This window comes from Rhinatrema bivittatum, chromosome 2 (assembly GCF_901001135.1).
Source record: "Rhinatrema bivittatum chromosome 2, aRhiBiv1.1, whole genome shotgun sequence".
Taxonomy (NCBI): Eukaryota; Metazoa; Chordata; class Amphibia; order Gymnophiona; family Rhinatrematidae; genus Rhinatrema; species Rhinatrema bivittatum.
In genome coordinates, this window is record NC_042616.1 from 664,669,575 (window position 1) to 664,696,619 (window position 27,045).

Consider the following 27,045-nt stretch of genomic DNA (forward strand, 5'->3'; position numbering starts at 1 on the left):
CAGAGATCTGAGGCCCGCAGCCATGCCATTCTGCGAGCGCCAATTCTCACTGCAGAGACTCTCGATGCCATCTCAAAAACATTGTAGGTCACACAGATCTCATGTTTTCTGCCCTCCAGGCCCTTATGCACCAGCAACATGAGGGTGTCCTGTTGCTGTTAAGGCAGCTGCTCAGCCACCTCCTGCACCTGCTTCCAGATACCCCGTGAGTACTGGCTCAAATAGAGCTGGTAAGCAGCAATGCAGGCAATGAGCATGGCACCTTGAAATACCTTCCTCCCAAGAGAGTCATCGCTCTTTGGTCCTTCCCCAGGGATGCCGAGAAATGAGACCAAGAGTGCTTGGCCCCTTGAGGGCGGACTCAACTACCACTAACTTGTGGGGCAGTTGACACTTGTCAAATCCGGCCTGCCTTCTTATTAACAGGAGGCACTGTGAGGGGGTGTTCCCATATCCTCAGCAGCAGCTCCTTAAGGATCTTGTGAACCAGGACCGCCACTATATCTACTTAGGAGACTCCATGAACTGGGGGAGCTCAAACATTTTGTGCCTGGCATCCACCTCTTAATAACTGAAAAGGGATGGCTTCCACTATCACCCTCACAAAACCTGTGACCTTTAAGTCTTCAGGTGGAGACTTCCTTCAATCCTCTGGAGGAAAAGGGTCTAAAGGGAGACCCTCTGAGCACACCGAAATGGAGTCCCAACAGGGGTCATAGGGCTCCTCATCCTCCCTGTAAGCCACAAGGGAAGGGTCCCCTAGGTGCTTGGTCTTTGTCCAGAGGTGCAGGCACTGGTAAAACTGGATTGGGGGCGGTGGGCCTCGGCACCTCTGTCGGCCTTGGTGGAGCTTCCTCCTCCTCAGAACCGGCAACTACCACTGTAATCGATAGGGGGTGGCCTCGGTGCCCCACCAAGCACAGATGTTGTCCTGGGAGCAGACAGCAGCTGGATCGGTAATGCACCAATGAGCACATTGAACTTTTCCAGAAGAGGTATGAGAACGAGCAGCACCAGGTCCGGTGCCACAGGACTAAAGCCCTGCAGTGCCCGATCCACAAAAGATGGACTCTGCGTTGCAGCTTCTCCTCTAACATTGCCGATGCTAACACCAATGGGAGGAAGGAGGGTTGGCAGATCTTCAGCCCTCGAGGTGGATCAGTGACTGGCAACAGGACCGGTGGAGACTGTCATGGACCACCAGCACCGACTGAGGATTGGCACTCCTCGCTGTGGAGTCACCTCAGGGGCATCATGGTAAAAGCTGGTGTATCCCCTCGCCTGGCACCATGCATCAAATGGGGACTGGTGCTGATGCTTCTTAGGCTTCCCCTCAATGCTCAGCCCAGTCCTTCCCCAGTGCCGAGACCGATAACAAGGAACTAGACATCCTCTGTCAACAACGGTCGGTCTCCTGAATCCCTATTTGCGAACAGCATCGACAAAACTGATGGTCCCACCAAATTCGATGGCTCGGTGTCCATTGGTGCGGCTCCTTGGTCCTTCGATGCTGATGCCAATGGCTCGGACTTCTTCGACCCGAAGAGCTGCACCATCTTGTCAAATCGAAGTCGATATCCCTTCAGGGTCATCTGGGCAATTAAACACAATCCCGGATGTCATGCAATGTCCCCAGGCAGAGAACGCATATCTCATGTGGATCTGTGATGGACGTGGTCCTCTGGCACCGCCGAAAACTGGACGTGGCCATGTTGGATGAAACAAAAGGGGCACGAACCAAAAGGGCAGCGATGGCTGGTGGGCACCGACAAAGGGACTCACCATAAATCACCAAAAACCCTGACTAGGAGAAGGCTACAGAGAGAGGGACCTGGTGGCAGAACGACAAAGAAAAACTAGAGAAAAATGCAAGAAAGTTTTCCACAAGGCCAAAAAACAGCCAAAGTGAGCTCACCCACACCGCGAGGCTTACAGCTTCGCAGAAAAGAAGAGATTGGAGAGGGACTTCATGTGGACACGTGGTATAGGTCATGTTGGGCATGCTCAGTGTGCCTAGTCAAAGTTCTATAAACTCTGACATAAGTTTTCAACATCAGGGCTCCATCTGATGTCACCCATGTGTGAGGACTACCATCCTGCTTGTCCTCAGAGAATGTATTATATTTTACAAAATATAAATAGGTTTGGTGCCCATGTGAAGCTATTTGGTCATGGTGTGCGGGGGGGGGGGGGGGGGGGGGGGTGTTTCCCATATGGTGAAAACTTGGCACTCAAATCATTCACTGGCCACCTTCCCCTGTCTCAGGATAAAAGAACAGCCTAGTGGTTACAGCAGCAGGTTGAAACCCAGGGAAACCAGAGTTCAAATCCCACTGTTCCCTCTGATTGTCCTTGTTACTTTGAGCAAGTTACTTCAGCCTCCATTGTCTCAGGAATAAACTTAAGACTGTAAGCCTTCTGGGGCAGGGATCTACCAACTGTACCTAAATTAGTAGCTCACCTTGAACTCTGAATTGGAAAAGCAATTTCTTTTTTAAATCCACCCTGCACACAATAGGCGATAGTGAGAAAAAACAAAATCAACATTCACCACATTTTTTTTTTTTTTTTTTTTTTAATAGCTGATATGTTGAAATAAACACACACATACATAGAGATTTTCTGGGGTAAAAATGTACTTCTCTTCACTGTCAGATATAGTTTAGTGACAGCTAAGATGATGCAAATGTACATGTAAACAACAACTGTCCAGGGAGGAAGTCAAGATGACAAAGCATCACAACAGGATATTTACAGTGCATTCAGAAAGTATTCAGACCCCATCACTTTTTCCACATATTAATTTTAGAATGAGGCTATAATTTAATATGTATTTTTGCCTTCCTCAATATACACACACAATTCCTCATAATGAAAAGTGAAATCAGGTTTGTAGAAATTTGAGAAAATTAATTTAAAAAGAAATCCTTTCTAAATGAGGCCTGTTTAGGTTTGAGAAAAATATCTAAGCTGACAAGCAGGTTTCTTTTGTAGTATTAATAATTAGAGTACTAGTATCTTAGATTAATAACCTTCTTGCATCTTTATTAAATTCTAAGGTTCAAAACAGTTAGGTTTTTTTTCCTCATTAGCTTAATATCAAATTTACCATAACCATATTTCAGGAATTAATCAAATCTTTAATAGGCAATTTTTAGAACCTTCTATTCAGATATATTAAAACACAGCATTTATACTGTCCGAATTGGAATCTAAGGGTTTATATACCACAAAACTTATTCCACTAAAGTAAAGCATGATTTCAGTTTACAAAATTCATCATGTACAAGACATTTCAGCATTTCAAAAAGGTTTTATGGGGTAAAGCCACAGACAATTATACATCTGCAGCAAACTAAAATTAGAAAAATTGCCATATGGCTCCTTCAAACCAGCAGCACATTCTTACTCATTAGGACGCATTCTGCTAAAATAAAAACAAGACTCTTCCTGCATGCCCCAAATGTGTTTATCTTTTCGACATTAGTGCACTATATATAATCAGGCTGCTGAAATCTCCAGCAGTTCATATTTAAAAAGCACAGCTGCACTTTTTCCCAGTTTATGTTTACTCATGGTGAGCAGGCTGTAAGCAATGTCTTGCCTTGCTCCCTTCCTGACATAGCCTCATTGTTACCAAATCAGTTTTCCCTTTAACAGGATGAACCTTGCAGGATTTCACCAATCACAGTACAAGCTTATTAGACCTTTTTTTCTGTTTTAGTTTTGAGAAGGAAACAGTCTTTGTTTCACTTTCACCAATGGCATGAATTGCTAAAATAGCATGGGACATTGATGAATAAGCTATAGCATAAGTAGGCAGGACTGTCAGCATGCCTCCCAGTCACCCTTAAATTACACAAAAGCCTAGATGATATTAAATAAGGCCACAGTTTACGGAATACAACAAGGAATCTGAGCCAAAACAAGAATACAAATCAAACTGATAGTCCACCCCCCCTGGGTTCTCAAAATGACTCACTGCCACAACCCAGTAGTGAGTCATCTCACGTCCACCATTACACTGGCCTCACCACTGGTGGTCAACAATCCACTAGTCCTCCTTGCCATGCCCCAGCAGAGAGCATCATCATAACGGCTGCGAACCTCGCATACCGCCTGGCACATTGTTTAACAGTTCTCCCAGCTATACATACCACTGTGCCGAACTCCACATACCAAAAGGTAACCATATTCCATTTACATAAGTTAGGCTCGGGTCTACTGCCACAATACACGCAAAGAGAATAGAAACAAATTGGGAAGTAGGGTGGGAGGACATCTTGAAGCCACAGAGGACAGAGTGAGCAAATCTGTCACTCATGCTCCAGGAAATGGCCTAGCCCTCCCCACTGAGACTCACTTCAAATGAGCCAACAGGATCCCCTCCACCATCCTGCCTATCCTGACTCCCATAACCATCTGAACATATATCCCTGGAAATTAGAACACAATGGTCTCCCATTCCAGAATGCATACCCTACCACCATGTTACTAGCAGCAGGGTAAGACTTCACTTCCCTGCCTTCAATATAGACTTGGCAACCCTGAGCTTAGTTACTTAATGGAGAGCAGCCAGTAGACTGAACTAACACTTTCAGTACCACCCTTCACAAATTACTACTTCTTCAGTTAAAAATATATTGGTTTATTTAGCATCTTAAAAACATTTAACCTATCAAGTTGTATTAACATTGCAGTTCTTAAAGTATGTTTTAAAACATTTCATTAATATGCCCATTTGTGTATGCATATATTTTGTCAATGCGGATTTAAAAACCTTCAAAATAAAGTATGCAGTGTCTCAATCATGGGCCTTATTCAGGGCTTAAATTAACAGTCATCTCTGCAGCCTACTCTTGGTGGAGACCTGTAAAAAGGAGAATTTTGCTGTAATAATGGAAAAAGCCAAGGCTTCTGCTGGTTCTGAAAAATATTTAGTTTGTGACAAGGACACGAGAAAAAGTCGAAGCACCAGAAGACCAACAAACAATGAGGACAGAAGAGAAACAGAAGGGATCCTGGAAGGGAGGAAAGGCAAGCATCATGACAATGCTTCCTAAGATGACCGACTGTTGAACCAGCAGATAACCCTGTATCCTACACTGTATTGAAGGGTAAGGACGTAAGAGAACTTTTTAAAACTGTTTCTAATAGTCAAAATGTATTTATTTATTTTTAACAAACCTATGATTCAAGTTACCAAATATATAACCTAGTACTATAAAATATTACTTTACCCTCAGTCTCAAAGTTGTGGTCATTTTGTTGAAGTTCTATAAATAATTTCAAATTAAACAAACAATTCCGATAACAGAATGGGAATAGCAGTTCCACTGCATATAGATAAAGACCTAAAACAAAGTGTGATGATATTGAAGAATGAGAATATAATTACCTAGTAAAGGTTTTATTTCCATTCTGCCATCATTTGAGATCTTTAAAATTCTCATATTCCAAGAAATATGATAATATTGAAACTGAAGAAATTTAATAATTTAAAAAACAAACAAACAAATTGCTATAGCAGAAGTGTGATTGCTTATTAATGGTGTGATTTATGAAGGGTTTTCTTCTACTCTATGCTCATAGGAAAACCCTTCATAAATCAGAACCTAAAAGTTGCCTTAATGCTACATAAGGCGAGTAGTAGTAGTTATGCTACCTCTAACATACCGTGTCATTCATCAAAATGCATGTATTATTTTCCGCTATGCAAGATGAGTATGTAAATTTTGAAAATTCAGTCAAAGGGGAGGAGTTTGGGCAGGGTTTATGAAAATGAAGGGTGTTTAAACACTGCCCGAACCAGCATTTGCAATATTTATCGCACTTGCCTTTTCAGGAAGGGAGAGGAAGAGGGAAGGAGTAGAAAGAGCACACACCTCTGGGGTGGCACATTTGTCATCTATTTATACCACTGTAGGAGGGTCAACTAGTAACTCGAGGTGACGTTTTGGTGGTGGTCTAGGGTTTGGGGGCCAGTTTTACATGCACAGAAGCATGAACAGCACAATACATATCAGTGAACATTTGATGTGATTTGGATGAGGAAAGGTACACAAAATTGAGATTTCTACAATGTACTCTTGCCCTAGCTTGATGCACTCTCTACCTAGGTGCTATCCAGCTAGGGTGAGAGTACCTCCCACAGTGGTATAAATAGTTGACTAATATGAGAGCTTTATAAAGAATCTCTCTCTCTCACGATAAATTTAACTTCAATACTGGAGTAAGTGAAATCACCCATTACTACTGTGCTGCTGATTTTGTTAGCTAACCTAATTTCTTTTAGCATTTCATTGTCTGTTCATTCTGGCCAGGTGTACTATTTTATTCCCTTTTTCACCTGGAATTTCTATCCATAAAGATTCAACATTGCATTTTATTTCTTTCAGAACTTTTAACCTGTTTGAAACAATGTTCTCTTTAACATATAGTGCCATCCTTCCACCAATTTGATTCATCCTGTCATTTCGATATAATTTGTCCCATTGGTTATCCTCCTTCCACTAGGTCTCTGAGATGCCAATTATATCTACCTCTTCATCCAGTGCTATACACTTTAACTCTCCCATCTTATTTTTTTATTTTTTAACATTTCAAAGTAAGAGTCTTGTTTGGAATAACACCCTGCTCATCATATGACAGGGGTAATTTTGAATCTTTCTGCATTATACTTACGTGCACCTGCGCGCCCCCCCCCCCCCCCTCCTTTTTGGCATTTTTTTGCTACCTCTCTACTGGGATGCCCAATTTTCCCTGTTCTCATCGTATTCTTCAAAGATACATCATTCCAAACCACACGCTTCTGAGCAACTATCGGCTTTCCCCCATCATCTAGTTTAAAAGCTGAGCTATCTCCTTCTTAAAGGTTAGTGCCAGCAGCCTGGTTCCACTCTGGCTGAGGTGGAGCCCATCCTTTCAGAAAAGCCCCCCTCCCTAAAATGATACCCAGGTTCCTAACAAATCTAAACCCCTCTTCCTTGTACCATCGTCTCATCCACACATTGTGACTTTGGACCTCTTCCTGCCTCTGGGGTGCTGTACATGGAACGGGGAGCATTTCTGAGAATGCTACCCTGAAGGGGCTGGCTTTCTACCTAAAACCCTAAATTTGGCTTCCAGAACCTCCCTCCTGCACTTTCCTATGCATTGGTACCCACATGTACCAGCACTATCTAAAATCCTATGAATGTGATATGTGAAGTCCGGCACCTTCACACCAGGCAAAAAAGTTACCAGGCGATCCTCATGCTCACCAGCCCCCTCAGCTATTAACCTTCCTAATAACTGAATCACCAACTTTAACAGCCATCCTAACTCTTCCCTCCTAGGTAGGGATTGGGAAGTCAGTGTTATTGCCTAAGGGTGATACTTGGTGAATGGATTCAAAGCCCATGATTTCCCGAATAAGCCCTGTGCAATAACCAGACTAGGTATAGTGGGAACAAGAGAAATATCAAATAGGGGAAAAAATCCCAATAGTTGTGAATTTAGGCTCATACAGTTGTATGCAAAAATTAAGGCAACTCTAATCAAACTTAGGTATCAATGAATCTCAATCTCTAAGCGAACAGAAATTGACACAACCTCTGCATGGTAGAAAGTTACACATAATGAGATATCAATCACAAAAATTGGCCTAAAACACACCAGGTGTACTCCAGAAACCTTATAGTATTGATACAAAGATATAAATAGATTCCACTGGTTTAACTTTTGTATTATTTCAAATAGCCACACATTTAAATCACTTAGACATTTATAGTTTAGTTTGTAGGACCCCTATACCAGGAGTTTGTCTATCAATCAAATCCCAATTGGTCAAGGTCACATTACTTTATTTATAACTCAAATATTTTTTTTTATATTTACTTCAATTTTTGTAAAGGTCATTTATAACCAAATACTGCCAAGCCTTAGGGTATTTCAATATTGGTAATCCATCTCTCATGGGGAAATCCAGAATAGAAAATAGTATCTATGCAACACAGTTACTTCCTCTGTATATTTACCAAATTTTAATGATACTTATCTCACAGAAGACAATATTCAAGTGTGAAAAAGTCTCAACATGATCACGTTTCAAACCCAAAGGTCCTGCTTCAGGGGAATTGTCCACTGCAAATTTTATATCTCCAAGGCAAATCTTCCCTTCATGGCACAAAAATGGCTTCTCTAAATCTTTCCGCGGTCTGAACTCAGACTCGCAAATTCAAAAACATGGCAAACCCACGGAGTCTTTTATCCTATCTCCGGAAATGATGTAACTTCTCTAGCAAGTCACAATCAGGTCGTCTCTGCCCTGCTACGCTACTATACCAAAATAATGGAGCATCTCGAGCAGTCTTCCAACAGGTCATTGCTCCTCAATCAAACATGTGACCTTGTTCTCCTTCCTGCAGAAATTTCAAAACAAGTCATCTATGCTCCACTGCAACAATATATGAAACATCCCAACAGTCTTCAACCAGGTCGTCCTTAATAACTCGAACGTCATCTCTGTTCTGCCGTAGGAATATCCAAAAACATCTCGAATGGTCTTCAAACAAGTCTTCTTTACTCAATCAAAAATCTTCTCTGTTCTAACAAAGCAGTATCCAAAAACGCCTCAAATAGTCTTAAGAAGAGATCGCAAAAATATATCAAACCAACCTTATAAAGTCATCTCTGCTCACACGCAATATATGAAACATCCCAACAGTCTTCAACCAGGTCGTCCTTAATAACTCGAACGTCATCTCTGTTCTGCCGTAGGAATATCCAAAAACATCTCGAATGGTCTTCAAACAAGTCTTCTTTACTCAATCAAAAATCTTCTCTGTTCTAACACAGCAGTATCCAAAAACGCCTCAAATAGTCTTAAGAAGAGATCGCAAAAATATATCAACAAACCAACCTTATAAAGTCATCTCTGCTCACACGCAATATATGAAACATCCCAAAACAGTCTTCAACCAGGTCCTCTTTAATCACGAAGCCATCTCTGTTCTAACGTAGAAATATCCGAAGTGCCTCGTGTAGTCTTCAATCAAGTCCTCTTTACTCGATCAAAAAATCATCTCTGCTCTAACAGTGTCCACACCGTGTTATACTTGATCACAAAAATTATATAGACAAAAATCCCAAGATTGTCGAAAAACTAGCCATTCTTGAACCAAAATGTTGCATTAAATAATTCTGTGGAGATTTATATCTTTCTTTAATGGAATCCTATGTATTTCAACACGACATTGTAAAAAAAAAAAAAAAGTCAACTCTCTGCTCTACATAGCATTGTAAAAAACAGAGTCATCTCTCGGCTCTGCATCCAGTTCATTTAAATGTTACCATCAGAGCAACAATCCCAATTTAAAGAGTTAACAATCTGGTATATCTTGCTGTAAAACCAGATCACACATTAGAACCAATAATGCAACAAGTATCTGCTCATCCTTATCCAAATAACAGCTTAGTTCAAATTAATGAATACCAGTTGATCTTTTCAATGTGAAAATCCAGAAATGTTCTCGTTTATTTAAACGTGCTTGGATGTCCCCTCCTCTCGTTCCCAGTTGAATTTGTTCCAAAACAGACCATTTAAGATCCATAAAACCATGAATGGCTTGTAAACAGTGTTGTACTAGAGGTGCTGTTAATTTGGACATTTTAATACAGCTTCTATGTTCAATCAATCTGGTGCGAATTTTCCTCTTCGTCCTCCCTATATACACAAGATCACAGGGCATTGTATCACATATATAACGCAGTCAGAATCACATGTAGTGGATGCTACCAAATCCACTGTAATATCCACGTTAGGAGACTTCCACTGATGTCCGGTCATAGTTTGGGCACACATGTCACACTTCCCACAGCTATAATGTCCCCCATTTTTCGGTCTTGACGGTGTCGCATCAAATGTGGATCTAACAACAAGATCTCTGATGTTCTGTGCTCGCGAATATACATATCTTGGTACAAACTGAAACACCTTATGTAATGCCAGTACTTGCCAATGGGATTTAATAATCTTGACAACTTCATTAGTGTACGCAGAATACTTCATTACACATGTCAAATTCTGGCAAAATTGTTTCTGTTTATATTGAAGAAGCAAATCTCTATTCGCAAACCGAGCCAGTTTATAGGCTTTTTATCACAGATTTAGGATACCCCTTCTGGGAAATCGTATACTTAAATTGGATGCTTGTTGGCAAAACTCTCCTTCACTTGAACAGATCCTTCGCAGTCTCAAGAACTGAGAAATCGGTAAACCATCCTTCAATTTTCTGGGATGATAGCTTGAATAACGTAGGAAATGATTCCGATCATTCTCCTTCCTATATAGAGTCATCCCAATTTTATGACCTTCACGTATCAACAGGATATCTAAAAAAGCAATGGAACGTTGGTGATATTGTGCAATAAACTGTAGGTGTGAATTCTGTAAATTCAACCATTGTAAAAAGGTTTTTAAATCTTCTTCTGAAGCTGTCCAAATGCACAATACATCGTCAATGTAACGTTTCCACAATGCAATTTTATTGAACCACTGCAATGGATACAAATACTGTTTCTCAAAATGAGCCACATATATATTGGCAATAACTGGGGCAACCGTTGCCCCCATCGCCACACACTGTATCTGAAGAAAAAACGTATCATCAAACTTGAAAATTTTTTATAAAGCACCAACTTCATCAACCATTAAAAAAACCCCAAAAACTAGTAGGAACTTTATGTGGACAGGGTCGAGATTGAAAAATTTCACACAATAGCTCAAAACACTTCCTCGTGTGGAATGTTGGTATATAGCGACGAGATGTCCAACGTAACGAACCAACAATCTTCAGGTAAAGCTGGTAACTCTTGTAAAAGACATAGCACATGGGAAGTATCCTGGAGAAACGAAGGAGCTTCTTTCACATATGGTTTGAGAAAAAAATCAAGGTAATCAGACAAGGGTTCCAAAACCAAACCCTTCCCTGCCACTATAGGACGTCCTGGAGGTGATGACATTTCCTTATGGATTTTAGGCAATGTATATAACACAGGAAGTACCGGATGTGTTCTTTTTAATGCCCTAGCTTCCCGTAAGGTTAAAAATCCTTTAGAGAGACCCACCATAACTATTTCTTGAATCTCAATTTGTAATTCCTCAGTCGGATCTGTTGTCAACTTCCAATAATATTTAGGATCTTCCAATTGTCTAAGGATTTCAGCTACATAATCGGCAGTATCTTGTATTACAATTGCACAGCCCTTATCGGCGGGTTTCACAATCACATCACGATTTTCCCCCAACTGTTTTAAAGCACAATACTGATTAAAAGTCCATTCTGGGGAAGAATTATTTCTCTCTTAAACCTGAATCTTCCAACAATGAAACATCTTTTAACACCAACTGCGTAAAAGTTGAAATAGCTGGATCTACTGGTCCAGGTGGAATCCATGTGGATCTAGGAGTGACAATAGAATCACCAAGAGAACATATCTGAGAGTCTTCAAAGAATAGCTTCAATTGTAACCATCTAAAGAAACGATGCAAGTCAATCTGTACTTGAAAAGGATTGTACTTAAAGAAAGTAAAAATAAAATTTTCATAATGTGTATAAAACTGCAAAATTCCAAAAGAAATATTCTAAATTTCTAAAGTTAAACATGACATGTCTAGAAGTGATGTTAAACATTGGTAGGACAATTTAATATCTATAGCTATCGAGCTCTATACCTCTCTCTATAGATATATAGGTACAAGAGAGAGAGAGCGGGAGGGAGAGAGAAAAAAACGGTATAGAGATTGATAGCTATAGATATTAAATCTTTCCACCAACATTTAACAACCCTTTCAGTTTGGCGGTTATAAGTCCATGATGAAGATGCTAAAATAAGTGGATGATTAGAGAAATCTTTAGCTATTAAAGCTACAGATGTTTATCACAATGTTGAATTAAGTGTATAATTGATTTTTTAGGACAAGAAATGATTGACCATTCTCCTGAAAAAGGAGACTAATTTGAAACACGGATATCAGATGATAGAAAAGAACTTATAGATCAAGACATTTTTATATAATAAGCAGCTCTATGAACTGAGAGCAACATCTTTCGGAAAGGACATTTTGCAGGTAAGTGCTATTACAATAAGTTAGATTTTGTTCACCCAAAAAAACCCCAATTAGATAGAATATTGGGCCTCTGACCTATGGACAAGTGATTGTATATAAGACTGAAGGTATTTAAAGGCAAGAGCCATTCTGACTATACCTAGTATGATGGTCATGCGTAGGTTTTTCAATAGAATTGAGGCGTGTGGGATATTACACTGTTTGATATCTGCTTTTCCTCTCTTCGTAAAACATAATGTATTTCAATTTGAAGATGAAACAGGACTACAGCATAGTACAGAACACCTCCCTTCTCTCTCACTCCACCCAAATGCAATTCTGTTACTCCCTAACTTCATCTCTGATTCTACCCTCCAGATCCTGAAGCCTCCCTTTCTACCTCTCCCTTCTTCCCATATCCTGGAATCCACCCAACCCCTAACCCTCCCCCTTTCCCAGAACCCTCCTTTTCTCTTACTCTACCTCCCCATCCCAAATTCTTGATACCCCCCCCCCCCCCTCATCTTCTCCATTTGCCACCCTCTCCCCATCCCTAGGCCTCACGCTTCTCCCAAATCCTTAGTCCTCTCACCTTCCCTTCAAACCATTCCAGATCTTCCTTTCCCCATCCGAAATATTCTCCTTGTACTGATGCTTCATATCCCTTTTCCGCACTCAAAAATAAATTATAGACACATGCAAGCCTGAAAAACTATTTTTAATGCAAATAAAAAAAAAATGGAAATGTTTGTTAATATGCTTCAGAGTTTTCGATTTCCAGCTACAGAATCTGTGGAACTGTTTCTTAGACATTCTCCTCCATGTTATCTGTCCTTCCAAAAATGTGGTGGGGAGAGGGTGTGCGTGCAAACAGCACCAATAGTACAGCAAAAATCTAAATTCTTCACTGTTGGGGAGGGAATGGAATAGAATATAGGATAGGGAGGGGATGACAGAAGATCAGCTGGAAGTTATAAGAAGGACATGGGGTGAGATTGAATCAGCTGGGGGGGGGGGATACAAAAAGAGCTGCAAGACGAGGTAAGAGAGAAGGGATGATATAAGATGATCAGCTGGAGGGGCAGTGGTTGAGAGAGGGTATCTCCTGGAGAGGAGGAGGTCATCTGAAGGAGGTGGATGTTAAGAGAAAGAATCAGCTGGAGTGCAGTGAGGGGAGTGGAATGATTGCTGGAGGGGGGATTGCAATCCTAATTTGTTTAGGTTGATTTGTGAGGTCATGTGAATTTTTAAGTGCTAAAATGAGGTCACACTGGCTAAAGGTTTAGGAAGCCCTGCCCTAAGTAGTTGCTCTCCCTCTCATCTAACCACAAATCCTCAATCTCTCTCTCCATCTACCCTTACCTTCCTGCTGCGCTTTTACTTCCTGGGCTGCTTCTAATCCCAATAGGCTGCTACTATATTTTATTTATTTATATACCGGGGCACGTAGCAAAACATCACCTCGGTTCACAGTGTAACATAACATAGCAAATAGCTTTACAATGAATATAAATAACGGTTCACAATATAAAATGATATAGTAACAGGCTTTACAATAGATTATTATCTGCTTGTAAACTATATACAAGAGACTGAAAATTAACTATATACAAGGGAGGAGGCAGTCAAAGTTGACTGATAACATGGGCAACAGTAAAGGTTTGGGGAGGAGGGGGGGGTGGCGGAGAGGTAGGGTGAGCTGAAGGGAATATGGAATGTTAACATGGGAAACAGTAGAGGTTAGGGGAGGAGGGGGTGGCGGAGAGGTAGTGTGAGCAGAAGGGAATATGGAAGAGGGAGGAGGAGGGAGAAGAGAAGGTGGGTAGATGCGGGAAGTGTATTAGTAAGTTTGGATCAGGTAGGGGGGTAGAGTTGTAGATGTGGATGGTAGTCAATTAGTCGGGGTATGCTCGTTTGAAGAGCCATGTTTTAAGATTCTGTTTGAATTTTTTGTGGCATGGTTCCAGGCGTAGGTGGGGGGGCATATTATTCCAGTGGGAGGTTCCTGCCATGATGAAAGAGCGTTCTCTAAAAGAATATTATTATATCTATATTATATCCCTTGCAGCCTCCCAAGTCAGTTCAATGTATGTTGCTTGTGCTCACCTTACCTCCCCCCCCCCCCTCCCAAATGCAGGCGCGTTCATGTGCATGCCCCCTTTCCCATCTCATTGCCCCCCTTTAGTTTGTGTACTCCTGATTTAAGGAAAATCAAACAAGATCACATACAGATGAATTTAGATTTAGGCAAGTGGGAAATTGCAAACAGTTAAGTAATATCTGGAACTCAGGCATGGAACTCCCTGCCTGTCCACATGCGCCTTGAACCCTGTGCAATCAAATTCAAAAAGAAACTAAAAACTTTTCTGTTCAACCATGCCTACACAGAATAGCCTCTTAGTCCGTAGCCCGCCCCCCCCCCCTCCAGTTGACCGCCCTCCCCTTATTCCAAGGAGAAACTCAATGTAAATTGTAAATTGTAAATTTATTATCCTCTTGTTATGACTTACTTGTTTTCTTTCCTTCCTACTGCTTCTTGGTTACCCCCTCGCCCAGTTACTCTCCCTGTTGAAATGTACTTTCCAAGCTTTCAGTTATTATGTGAACCGGTATGATGTCCCCACAATTACCGGTATATAAAAGTTTCTAAATAAATAAATAAATAAATAATATCGGTTTGGTTAAAGTTTTAAATTGGTTCACTTCATTTCTATAGGAGAAAAAGCAGCAAGTGCAGATGAGAGCATGTTCTTCATCATGGCATACTGTTCAGTTGGGAATTCCACAAGGATCAGCTTTCTCTTTGGAATTTAATATATTTTAGCACCATCAGGAGATTTTTTTTAAAGCAACTGGGGCTTTTATATTTCATTTATGTGATGATATTCATTCTTTCTTTCTCCTTTGCAATGGTGATGGTAATGTTCCATGAGCTTTATTCATGCATGTTGCAGATTCTGCACTGGCTCGTCAGGCATGGTCTTTTATTGAATTTGCAAAAAACAAAACTGTTATGGGTGAGCGACCCTGACAAGAGCTGTGCTCATATTAATATTGACAGATTCAATCTGCCAATGTTAAACGAAGCTAGAAGCCTTTCAGTAATATCGATTCTGGTCTCACAATGAAATCTCTCCTTAACATGTTGCACAAATGTCATTTTATAAATTGAAACTGTTCAAGCCAATAAACATTTTCTTCCTATAGCACTATTTAGATTGTTTTACAGCTTTGTGCCTAGGGCACTTAGATTACTGTAAATCTGTGGATGGGTCTCCCAAATAATCATCTTTGTATATTGCAACTGGTTCAACACACAGTTGCCAGACTGCTTAGTGGGTGTTAACTTTAATGAGCACATCTCACCTGTACTGACAGATTTAGACTTGTTGCCAGCTCATTGGAGAACTCAATTTAAACTATTAGTCTTAACCCACAAGTTATTATATTCTAAACAATTCTGCTTGGTGTACAACTTTGATTTTTTTTTAATAATCCCCACTGGACAGTTTTTGGGTTTTTTTAATTGTAAGGACAAAGAATTCAAGATGTTTTAATAAATAATAAAAACTTAAGAAAACCATAGAGTGAAAAGAATTGCAAATCAAGTGAAATCAATCTGAATGAAATCAAGTTTTCAAATTTCACAGACTTGTATTCTGCTCAAGAGGATCTCATAAAGAAAGGCACATTGACTGCACCATCAGACTCTGTCTCATGTCTTTAACCAAGGAATGCCACCAAATTGATAATCATTGGTCCAGCAGAACCTAATTAATTTTTTTGAAACAATATTTATGTAAATGAACACTTTCTTATTGGAATAAGGCAAGGTCAAGTGAGAAGCTAACACTTATAACTCCAGACTGGTAAAATTCAAAAAAGTAGGAACTTTTCCAGTCAAGTGTGACAATGGCCCTTGATGGCAGTCTTAATCCCTGATGCAGTCATGACATCGACATGTCAGACTATTAGTGTGCTAGCACAGGTGTGCACAGGCAACTGTTACCGGGCATTGCATCAAAGATGTAGCAATGCTGCTTGCCAGGGCTCCTGCTCACCCTCTCTCACAAAGAGACTGCAGAACCAGCACTGGGAAGCAGGAGGGAATGCTACGTTATCCAGGGATTCTGCCGTGGCAATGTGGGGAGGATTATCTCTCCCCCACCACAGGAATGGTGCGGTCCTCATCCCTGCACTGTTCGAGCCTCCATCGATGCCAATTGATTGGTGAAACAACATGCAACTCCTGCCCGGGCAGAATTCAGGTGAGTCCCCAGGCTCAGTGACCTATGTGATCATTCAAGTCAGTCCTGACAGCACCAGACAAAGGCACAAAAGCAGACAGCACATGGAGAGGACACAAAAACTGTAGATGCAGTATTTTTTTTTTTATTAAGGAATAAAATTAGACTCTACTAGGCTTACAGCGACTAAGGCCCACCATGCAGCTGGCATAAAGTTGAAAAGAAGAGAAAATAAAACACAAAAACTGAAAGGAAAAGAAAAGAAAAGGAAAAAATTCCAGGCTGGAAATTTCCCACCAGGACAAAGAGTCACTCAATGCACAAGCTCTGGAATTTGTGAGGATGTGGTTAGGACAGCTAGTGTGGCTGGGTTTAAAAAAGGTTAGGATAAGTTCCTGAAGGAGAAGTTAATTAACTGCTATTAATCAAAATGATTTAGGGAACAGCCACTGCAATTACTGGCATTAGTAGCATGGGATCTAAATGTCTGGAAACAGGATGCTGGGCTTGATGGACCCTCAGTCTGACCGAGCATGGCAAGTCTTATGTTCTTACTCGGATGCAGTCCTGTAGATCCTGAGTGGCCTGAAGCCACTGGGATTGCAAAGTCCACTGGGTTCTTCACATGTGCATGAGTGTCAAAGTAACATGTACCGTTGCAGCCATGTGGCCCAACAGCCTCAACACATTCCATTCTGATACCTGAATCTCTAGTGCAATGGTCATAAGGGAGATGACCCACTGCCGCAGTAAGACCTTGGCCTAAGCCATATAGCAGGTCTCCTATTGAGGTGACACGCTGAGATGAGACTTGGGGTAGTTGATGACAAACCCTAGTGAATCCAACACCCAGATGTTCAAGCGCATGGACCCTTTAGCCCCTGCCCAAATGTGTTCTTGACCAGCCAATTGTCCAGATGAAGGAAAACAGGAAATCCCAGTCTGCAAAGGTATGCTGCCACTATGACCAGGCATTTTGTGTAAAGATCCATGGGGCAGTCGCTAGCCCAAACAGCAGAACGTAATTGTTGTTTTCCCACCATGAGTCAGTGATATTTACGGTAACTTTGGAAGATCCCGATGTGAGTATCTGCATCCTTTAGACTGAGAGAGCATAGCCAATCCCCTTATTGCACGAATGGGATCAAGATGCCCAAGGAAACCATCTGAACTTTTCTCTTTTCAGAAACTTGTTCACAGCTCTTAGGTCTAGGATAGGACGGAGTCCCCCTGTTTTCTTAGGAAGTACTGGGAGTAAATCCCCACCCCCTGCCCTGGTAGAACAGGCTTGACAGCTCTGGCCATTACAAGGGAGGAAACCATCAACAGAAGAACTTCCTGATGTGCTACCAGTCCCTACAAATGGACTCAGAGGGTAATTTGGTGGGGCACTCAAGTTTAATTTGTACCCTCTGTGAATGACAAGGAGGACCCACTAGTCTGAGGTTATACTGGGCTACCAGTTTGCATGGAACTGCAGCCTGCCCCCAAATGGAAGGTCATCTCCACAACTACAACAGTCTTAGCTACGCTCCCTTTGATCCAATCAAAACCTCATCCTTAGAATTGACTGAGGTACTGGCTGAGGCTCTGGAGTCCTCTGTTGCCTTGGAAAACTATGAGGAGCCAACCGCTTCCGATGGTACCAAGATGGAAGAGGATAACGTCTCTTCAGGCGGAAGAAAGATTTCCTGGGCCCAAATCTCAAAGGCCGCCTCAATGAGAAGGATGGGCCCTGTATACAAGCAGAAAACTGTTACGAGTGTTGTATTGTGGTCACGAATTTGAACCAATGCATCCTTCAACTTATCTCTGAAGAGATTCTCTCCTGTGACTGTGTTGTGTCCGTCGGTTCCCGACGCCCTCTCTCCGCCCTCCTCACCTCTTTGGCGCCTCCCTCTTCGCCCGCAGGATGATTGGCTGTCGCAGCGTTCCTCTGCCAAGGTCCTCCGGTGTCTCCAGACCGGCTCCACGCTGCTAACCGCCATGTTTCCAGGAGGTCTAGGGGCATGCACGTGGCGCGACCCCAACTAAAGTACCAGTGATGGCGCGAACCTCGGGGGCGTCCCCCGAAGATGACGTCAACCACGACGGATATTTAAGGTCTTAGAATTTGCTAACACGTCAAGTTAGCAAGGGGTTTTTCTACCTAAGCTACTCTGCCTCCTCGGACTAACTAGGGGTACCTGCTCCTAGGGAGCCTCACTCTCTCTCTTACTTTGTAGATTGCAGTCTGGAACCAGTACTCGCTCCTCGAGGGCCCTTGTTCCAGGACTTCTTCGAATTCACTTCTGCCTGGAAGTCAGCACTGCCTACAACATCTGTGAGTTACCATCGCTCTCTCAGAGCTTTCCCTGGAACCAGGTACTCGTTCCTCGAGGGCCTATACATTCCAGCTCCTGGGCTTCTATGAGACATTGTGTGAGTCTTACCATCAGGTTCGGTACATGAACTCTGCTTACCCTGCCTACTCACTATATTTCAGTTTCTCTACAGCTCAGCCTCCAGGGATCGCTGTTCCAGCTTCTGAGGGACTACAGCCCAGCCAGGCATTCCAGCTCACTACTGCCACCTCTGGTGGTTCAGTATACTATCTAATAAAAGAACTAGTGTGTGTCTGTCTCCAGAGCATGACCGGTGGTCCCTGTCGGGGTCTTCCCCGAGGGCGTGGTCATCTGCCACTGGTCCAAGGATCCACCCACAACTATCCCAAACAATAACAAAACACTAAGACTGACATGTTATTTGTTTAATATGCTCCTTGTTATACCTTTTGCTTAATTGTTAAGAACTTTGATTTTGATGATTTTATTTTTGTAATCTCTTAGCCTCAGGTACAAAAATTTTAGATTGTAAGCCCTTTTAGGGGATAGTGAATTACCTATTGTACCTTATTGTAAACCGATGTGATATCTCTTTTTGAAATGAACATCGGTATATAAAAAAAAATCGTAAATAAATAAATAAATAAATAAAAATGTCAACAAGTCTTTCCTGCACCTCTTGATGGAGATTCGAGGCCTGCAGTCAGCCAAGTCTGGGGCCTATCCCTGCAGCACAGACCCTCGTTGCAGTCTCAAAAACATCGTAGGTCCAACAGACTCTTTTTTGCTGAGCTCTAGACCCTTGAGCATGCGCGACTGCAGAAATCGGCTGCTACTGAAGCAGCTGCTCGGCCAACTCCTATATCTGCTTCAGGATATGCCATATATACTGGCCCATGAAGAGCTGGTTAACAGCTATGCAGGAGATGAGCATAGCACCCTGAAACACTTTCTTCCCAAGAGTATCCATGGCTCTCTTATCCTTCCCTGGGGGTGCCGAACAATGATTCTGAAGGCCCTTGGCATTCTTGAGAGCGGATTCGACCACAACCGTTTGATGTGTTAGCTCTTGCTTGCTGAATACCTTTTGGATGAGATATATCGCCCACCTTATCATTCATGGGAGCCACAGAAAGGGGGTTTTCCTACATCCTCATCAGCAACTCCAGAAGGATCTTGGGTACTTGGAGTACCACAATCTCCTTTGGAGGTTCCATGTACTGAAGAATATACAGCATTTTTTTTTTTCATTTATAGTTTATTGAAATTTCTTCATCGTTTTACAGAAAAGAAATAAGACATATTGATTCACATCAGGAAAGATACCAACAAAAATACCTAGGTAACAACCTAAAAAATTATGTGAATAACAATAAACAGCCCTCATAAAAGGGGAACCTCAACAAGCAATAATATACATAGGAAAATTTTTATAATTATTTATGAATAATTAGGAGCATGCCTACTTTAAACACCAGTTATTTTCCCCATACTAGGTGAGTGGCCTCCTCAGCTTATCCACCTTTATCCACAAGAAAAGATTCCAAATGAGTAGGATCCAGAAACACAAATTTGTTTCTTTGATAGGTAATTAAACATTTGCACGGGAATTTGAGATAAAAGGTGGCCCCCAAGGATATCACCCTCTGTCTCAAATCCAAAAACTGTTTCCTCCTCAGTTGGGTGTCCTTGGAAACATCTGGAAATACTTGTATTTTCTGACCACAATACATAATCTCTTTATTTTTAAAATAATTCTGTAGAACCAGATTTTTTTCGCTCTCCAGACTAAACGTTACTAATAATGTAGCCCTTGTTTGAATATCATCATTAGACGATTCTAGAAAATCTAGACAATCCATCCCACCCTCAGAACTCGCTACGTCTCTCTTTTTAACTGGTAGGTAAATATACAGCATTTTATGCCAGGTATCATCCTCTGCTTGGAAAGTAAAGATGGCATTTGCTATCAACCTGACAAAGCCTGCAGAGAGGTCTTCCAGAGACTTCCTTCTGCCATCGGGAGATGGGTCAGAGGGGAGGCCATCTCATGCAGTGGAATCCAAAGCACCTGAGGAGCCTTCCCCTCCAGGGGTTATAGGGACTCTTATCCTCATTGTCATAAATAGGGGACAGGTCCTGAGGCAATCTGTCCCAGGCCAGTTGTATGAAAATAGATTTGGCTGGCCGAGTGGGACTGGACCCCAAGACTGCCCTTATCGCTATGGAAGCTTCCTCCTCTGAGGAACTGTGGACAACCACTGGACCAGTAGGTGGCAGCTTCGATATCCCCCACCCCAGGCACAGACACCAGTGAAGGTGTTGACAGCTCTCCAATGAGCCATGCAAGGATTTAAGCAATGGCTCAAGAAGGGATTGTGCCGGGTCCAGTGCAGTTGGTGCTCCAACACTGAAAACCTGCATTGGCTTCTCCCCTGCCTGCTGGACTTGCCTCTCCAGCTCCTCCTCAAAGATCATGGACATCAAGACTTATTGGGATACAGGAGGCGTGGCCAGATCCTCTTTGGAACCCTTGGGAATCATAGAGGACTGGCTATCCTCACCAGGGTTTTGCTTTGGAAGCATCACAGCCAAGACTGGTGCAACCCCATGCCCGGCACCATGCATCAATGAGCACCAATACCAATGCTTCTTCGGCTTCCCAAGATACACTTATCAGTCTTTCCCCGGTGCCAAGGCCGAAGATGACGAACCCGATGTCTTTGACCTAGAATAGGTGGATGATGCCCAGTTCTGGGATCCCTGGAAGCCCTCGATGCCATCTGAACTGATTGTCCCACCAATGTAGATAGTTCAATGGTCATCAGTGCAGCTCAGAGGTCCCTCAATGTCAATGCCTCTGATGCAGATGTCAATGGATCGGTCTTCCCGGGCCCAAACAGCTGTTCTAACTCGTCCAACCAAGCCAGACATCCTTTTGGGGGTCATCTGTGCGCACTTGCCACAACCCCGGCAGAGGATACATCTATTATGGGGAATTGTGATAGACATAGTCTTCGCATACCGAGGGCATCGCCTGAACCCCGATGACATGTTGTCGTGAAAGAAAAGGGACGCAATGTTGAAATAGATGGTAGCGGCCATTGACAGCCGGTGGGCACAGAGTGCATCGCTGGCCCCAGGGAATCAAATGCGAAAGGAAAATTACCAAAACACCAAAAAACCTGACAGGGAGAACTGGGGCAGGGGGGACCCCACATTGATCACGCAATCCCAAAGTGCAAAAACAAATGCAAAAATTGGAAGAAAAACGTCCCCTTAAGGAGAAAAAGTTGAAAGACTAACTTCACCATGAGACACAGGGCTCCGCGGAAAAGAAAAGACAGAGGGGACCCCATGTGAACGCGTAGTATATTGCATGCCAGAGAATGCTCAGAGAGGATCAGTTCTAGAAACTTTGACATAAGTTTTCCACCTGAGGCAGCATGGATTCACCATTGATGTTTTTGATTGGGTGACTATAGAACTGGATCAGGGAAGAACGCTGGATGTCATTTACTTGGATTTTAGTAAAGCTTTTGACATGGCCCCACATATGAGACTTCTAAACAAAAGGAGAAGCTTAGGAATGGGTGCCAAGGTAGTAGCGTGGATTGCAAACTGAGACATCGTATATTGGTAAATGGGACTCTGAAGAAAGAAAAGTGTTAAGCGGAGTGCCTCAGGGATCGGTTTTGGGACCAATTCTGTTCAACATCTTTGTGAGCAACCTGTTGGAAGGTAAAGTTTGTCTATTTGCGGATGATACTAAGATCTGCAACATAGTGGATATGTCTGAAGGAGTCGAGAGAATGAAAAGTGATTTAAGAAAGTTTGAAGAGTGGTCGAAAATTCTGCAACTGGGATTCAATGCCAAGAAGGGCAGAGTCACGCATCTTGGGTGTGGCAATCCAAAAGAGCTTTATGTGATGGGCAGTGAAAGACTAATGCACACCGACAGAGAGGGCCCTTGTGTTATAGCGTCTGATGATGTGAAGGCGGGAAAGCAATGTGACAAGGCGACAGCGAAGGCCTGGGTTGCATAGAGAGAGGAATAACCAGTAAGAAAAAAAAAAAAGGAGGTGATATTGCCCTTGTACAGGTCCTTGATAAGGCCTCACCTGGAGTACTGCATATCTCAAAAAGGATAGAGACAGGATAGAGGCAGTCCAAAGAAGAGCGACTTAAATGGTAAAGGGTCAGCATTGGAAGAGTTATGAGGAGAGGCTGAAGGATATGAATATGTATACCCTGGAAGAGAGGAGGTGCAGGGGAGATATGATACAGACCTACAAGCAAACCTTTTCCATTGGAAAGAAATCAGTAGAACTAGAGGTCATGAAATGAAACTCCAGGGAGGATGACTCAGGAAATATTTCTTCACGGAGAGTGTGGTGAATGCCTGGAATGCCCTTCCGCAAGAGGTAGTGAAGATGAAAACAGTGAAGGAATTCAAAGGGGTATGGGATAAACACTGTGGATCCCTAAAGGCTAGAAGATGGAAATAATGAAAAAAAGAGCCCATGGGGGTAACTGGAGGTAACTTGCTGGTGTGACAGTTGCTACCCTTAACAAATAAGCCTTTGTACTGTTAATGCAATTCCATCATTGCTCTCTGCTTCAACGTAGGTGGTAAAAAGGAACTGGATTCAAACAGCATCTGAGGGCCCTAACTTTTACAGTTTGGGAAAATGATAAGCATGAGAGTAACCTGCACAGTGCAGCAGATACTGTAAGCATGCTGGGCAGGCTAGGTGGATCATTTGGTCCTTCTCTGCCAACATTTCTTTGTTTCTATGTTGGGCTCTATCGGATGATGTCTCCCATATGTGAGGACTGCCATCCTGCTAGTCCTTGGAGAAAATTAAAATATTGTTTTGTGTTTTTTGGTTTGTTTTTTTTGAGGAGTCTCGCTCTCTGGTTTCTTTTCAACCCAAAGCACCCTTCCCTGTGGAATCCCCAGACCCCTCAGGGTACTGGGGATTACTTTCAGGGACTCAACCAGGAACACCCTGGGAGTACTGAGGAAATCAATTAAAAAACTGTTCATCCAGGAGCAACCAGAGCCCTAGCAGGTTGAGGCAGAACCAAGACTCTGGAAACTAACGTCCTCACATGTCCACAGTTGCTGGAGACAAAGACTATTGGTATTGGCCAGGACCACGCCTCTTTTATAGCCCAGAATGAGATCACAAAAAAGAGGTGTGACCTGTCCCCATCAGCTGTGGAGGACAGAAATCCCATACATGAATATTGGTCTAGTAGGAAGTTAAGGAATGGTCAATACCCACTGAAAAGTCACCAGAAATAGATAATTAATGAGCCCATAAGGATGTGAAGGTGCCTGAAGAGAGTCTCAGCATTCTTTAAGTGAACATCTCCATAATTAACCTGTCTTTCTAACTATGATCACAGCAACTCAAGCAACAAGAACTGGAAAGACTCGGAGGTCTGGCTGAAAACATACTGCATACAGAAGAGGCAGAAAACTTCAGAACATGGGGGCATCAGCAGTCCCACAGAACATATTCTGTCAACGGACCAAATTGAAACTGAAGGGCAGACAAGTTCAGTGGAACATGGATGATCTCCCCCTCTGTCCCTCTCTGCACCAGCAAAAATACTTTCTAAGAAACCTGTAAAAGAGTTACATAGCTATAGCTAAATAGTCCATCGGGGTAGCTTCTGACGTTTTCAGATCCAAGCTTTACTTGCCAGTTACTAATGAACCATCAATTTGCATCACTTCTCTCGAGTGTGTGTAGATTATTTTCTGCAAGAACTACATTTGTAGGGGAATTTAGCCTCCAGATATAAGTCCTTTGAGTTTGCTGCTGTCATGATTCAACTATATTTTGCACATCACACCATTTAATCATATCACTATCATTAAAAAGTAAAATAAAAACTAAAAGCAAAGTGAAAGTGAGCAAGAATTAGACAGCAAAAATGTTTTAAAAATATTTAAATCTTACCTTGTTCTTTTATTTGACGTATTTGCTTCACAGTTTCTTTCAAGATTGCACATTTGTCAGGTTTAAAGTTAAAATTGTCAATGTCGTTAAAATTAACAAAAATAAGCTCCGCAAGTTCCTCTATGTATTTATTCTCCTGCTCACGATTCCGTTTTTCAGTGCTTCTTTTGGGGCTATAAAAAGAATGAAAAACATTTTCTTGGACTTCTCTGAATATTTCATATTGACAGATGCTTAATGTATTATTATTATTTTATTATTATTATTAATTATTTTTGTTATACCGAGTTTCATGACTAATATCACATCAACCCGGTTTACAGCTAACAATGTGTGTAGGGTAAAGCGTAACATAATAAACAAATTTCCCAATTGAAACTTTAAATACAGTAAAACAATAAGGATGTGAGAAAGTTACAATAAAACAGGGAAAATTAACTAGGATCAGAAAAGGGGGGGAGAAAGTGAATAAAGAGATATTTACAAATCAGACAGTTTCATCAAGTAACATAATTGTATAGCAAAGTGAGTACATATCAGCCAGTTGCATCAAGTAACATAGTTGTGAGTAAATGAGACAACGTGAGTAAATATGACTGTGGATAGATATGACGCAGTAAATAAATATAGCCAAGTGAATAAATATGACACCCAAGTGAATAGATATGACACAGTTGTGAGTGATGATAATATTGTGCTGAGTATAAGTTTGTGGTTGGTGGATTCTTATTTTGATCCAATTTTTGAATACATTTGTGCTGAAGGGTGGAGGTTTTAATCAAGGCCTGGGAATGCTTTTTTGAAAAGCCAAGTTTTTAGTCTTTTCCTAAATGTTAGAGTGCATGGTTCTTGTCTCAAGTCAGGTGGGATAGAGTTCCATAGTGTTGGACCTGCTGAAGAAAAAGCTCTGAGACTCAATGATTTATGTTGGTAGGTTTTGGCATGAGGAATTTGGAGTGACTCTTTGTAGTATTCCCTGATGGGTCTGGCGGATGTGTGTTTTTTAAGTGGTATTTGTAGGTCGAGTTGAGTGTGTTGGTTGATAGCCTTGTGGATGATATTGATAGTTTTGTACATGATTCTGTAGTGGATCGGTAACCAATGAAGGTCTTTGAGGATCGTGAGATGTGGTCGATTTTCCTGGAGTTTGTAAGGACTCTGGCTGCTGAGTTCTGAACCATTTGTAGAGGCTTGGTGTAGGAAGCTGGGAGGCCTAGTAGTAGTGAGTTGCAATAATCTAGTTTGGAAAAGATTATTGCTTGCAAGATTGTTCTAAAGTCCTGAGCGTGGAAAAGTGGTTTAATTCTTTTCAGAATATGTAATTTGTGGAAGCAATCTTTGGTGGTCTGTTTAATGAATGGTTTGAGGTTAAGCCGGTTGTCTAAGCGGGCTCCTAGGTCTCTTACGTGGGTTGTTTGAAGGAGGGCTGGTGGGTTTGGATGTGTGTTGTTGTTTTCCGGTGATATGAGCAGGTATTCCGTTTTCGAAGCATTGAGGACGAGGTTTAAGCTGGTGAGGAGATGTTTGATATCTAATAAGCAACTATCCCAGTATTCCATTGTTTTTGAGATTGATTCTTTTATGGGGATCACGATCTGTACGTCGTCTGCGAAAAGGAAGTGTTTCAGGCTTAGTTTTGAGAGAAGTTGACATAGGGGAAGCAGGTAGACATTAGTGTGGGTGAAAGTGATGAACCTTGTGGCACCCCACGGTTGGAAGGGTGATATTGGGATTCTGTATTGTGAATTTTGACTCTATATCCTCTGTTTTCTAGAAATGTTTTAAACCAGTTTAGTGTAGCACCTGACAATCCAATGTTTGCCAGTTGTTTTAGAAGAAGGACATGGTTGATAGTGTCGAAGGCTGCCGAGAAGTCAAGGAGGATTAGTAAAAATGCTTGGCCTTTATCAATTCCAGAGAGGAGGAAGTCCATGAGTGAGAGAAGTAGCGTTTCGGTGCTTGCTGCTTTGCGAAAGCCATATTGGTTTGGAGACAGAATACTGTGGTCTTCTAAGTAGTTGGATAGTTGAGTGTTTACCAATTTTTCCATAATTTTGGCTATGAATGGGAGGTTGGAAATGGGGCGGAAGTTATTAGGATCATCAGCATTTAGATTTGGTTTTTTTAGGAGTGGTTTGATTGAGGCAGTTTTTAGGTCATCTGGGTAGATACCATGTGACAGGGAGCAGTTTATGATGTCTGCTAGTGTTTTTGCTATAGTGTCAGGGATGAGAAGAAGCATTTTGGAAGGGATTTGATCAAATGGATGTGATGACGGTTTCATTCTCTTCAGCACCGATTGTATTTCTGTGATTGTAATGTGTTCGAACGCGTTGAACTGAATGTCTTTGTTTTGGGGGAGATATAAGTTATCTGGAGAGGCATTGTTAGGTATCAGCTGATTGAGG

At 41.9% G+C, this 27,045-nt stretch overlaps 1 protein-coding gene across 1 annotated transcript in view; it reads right to left on the minus strand.

The window, feature by feature from the left end:
* The window catches only part of NCOA2 (nuclear receptor coactivator 2), a 649,459-nt gene that overhangs the window by 320,762 nt on the left and 301,652 nt on the right, over positions 1-27,045 (minus strand). Inside the window, 1 exon segment of the mRNA XM_029591446.1 lies at positions 24,638-24,810. Coding sequence (XP_029447306.1) covers positions 24,638-24,810 — 173 coding nt within the window.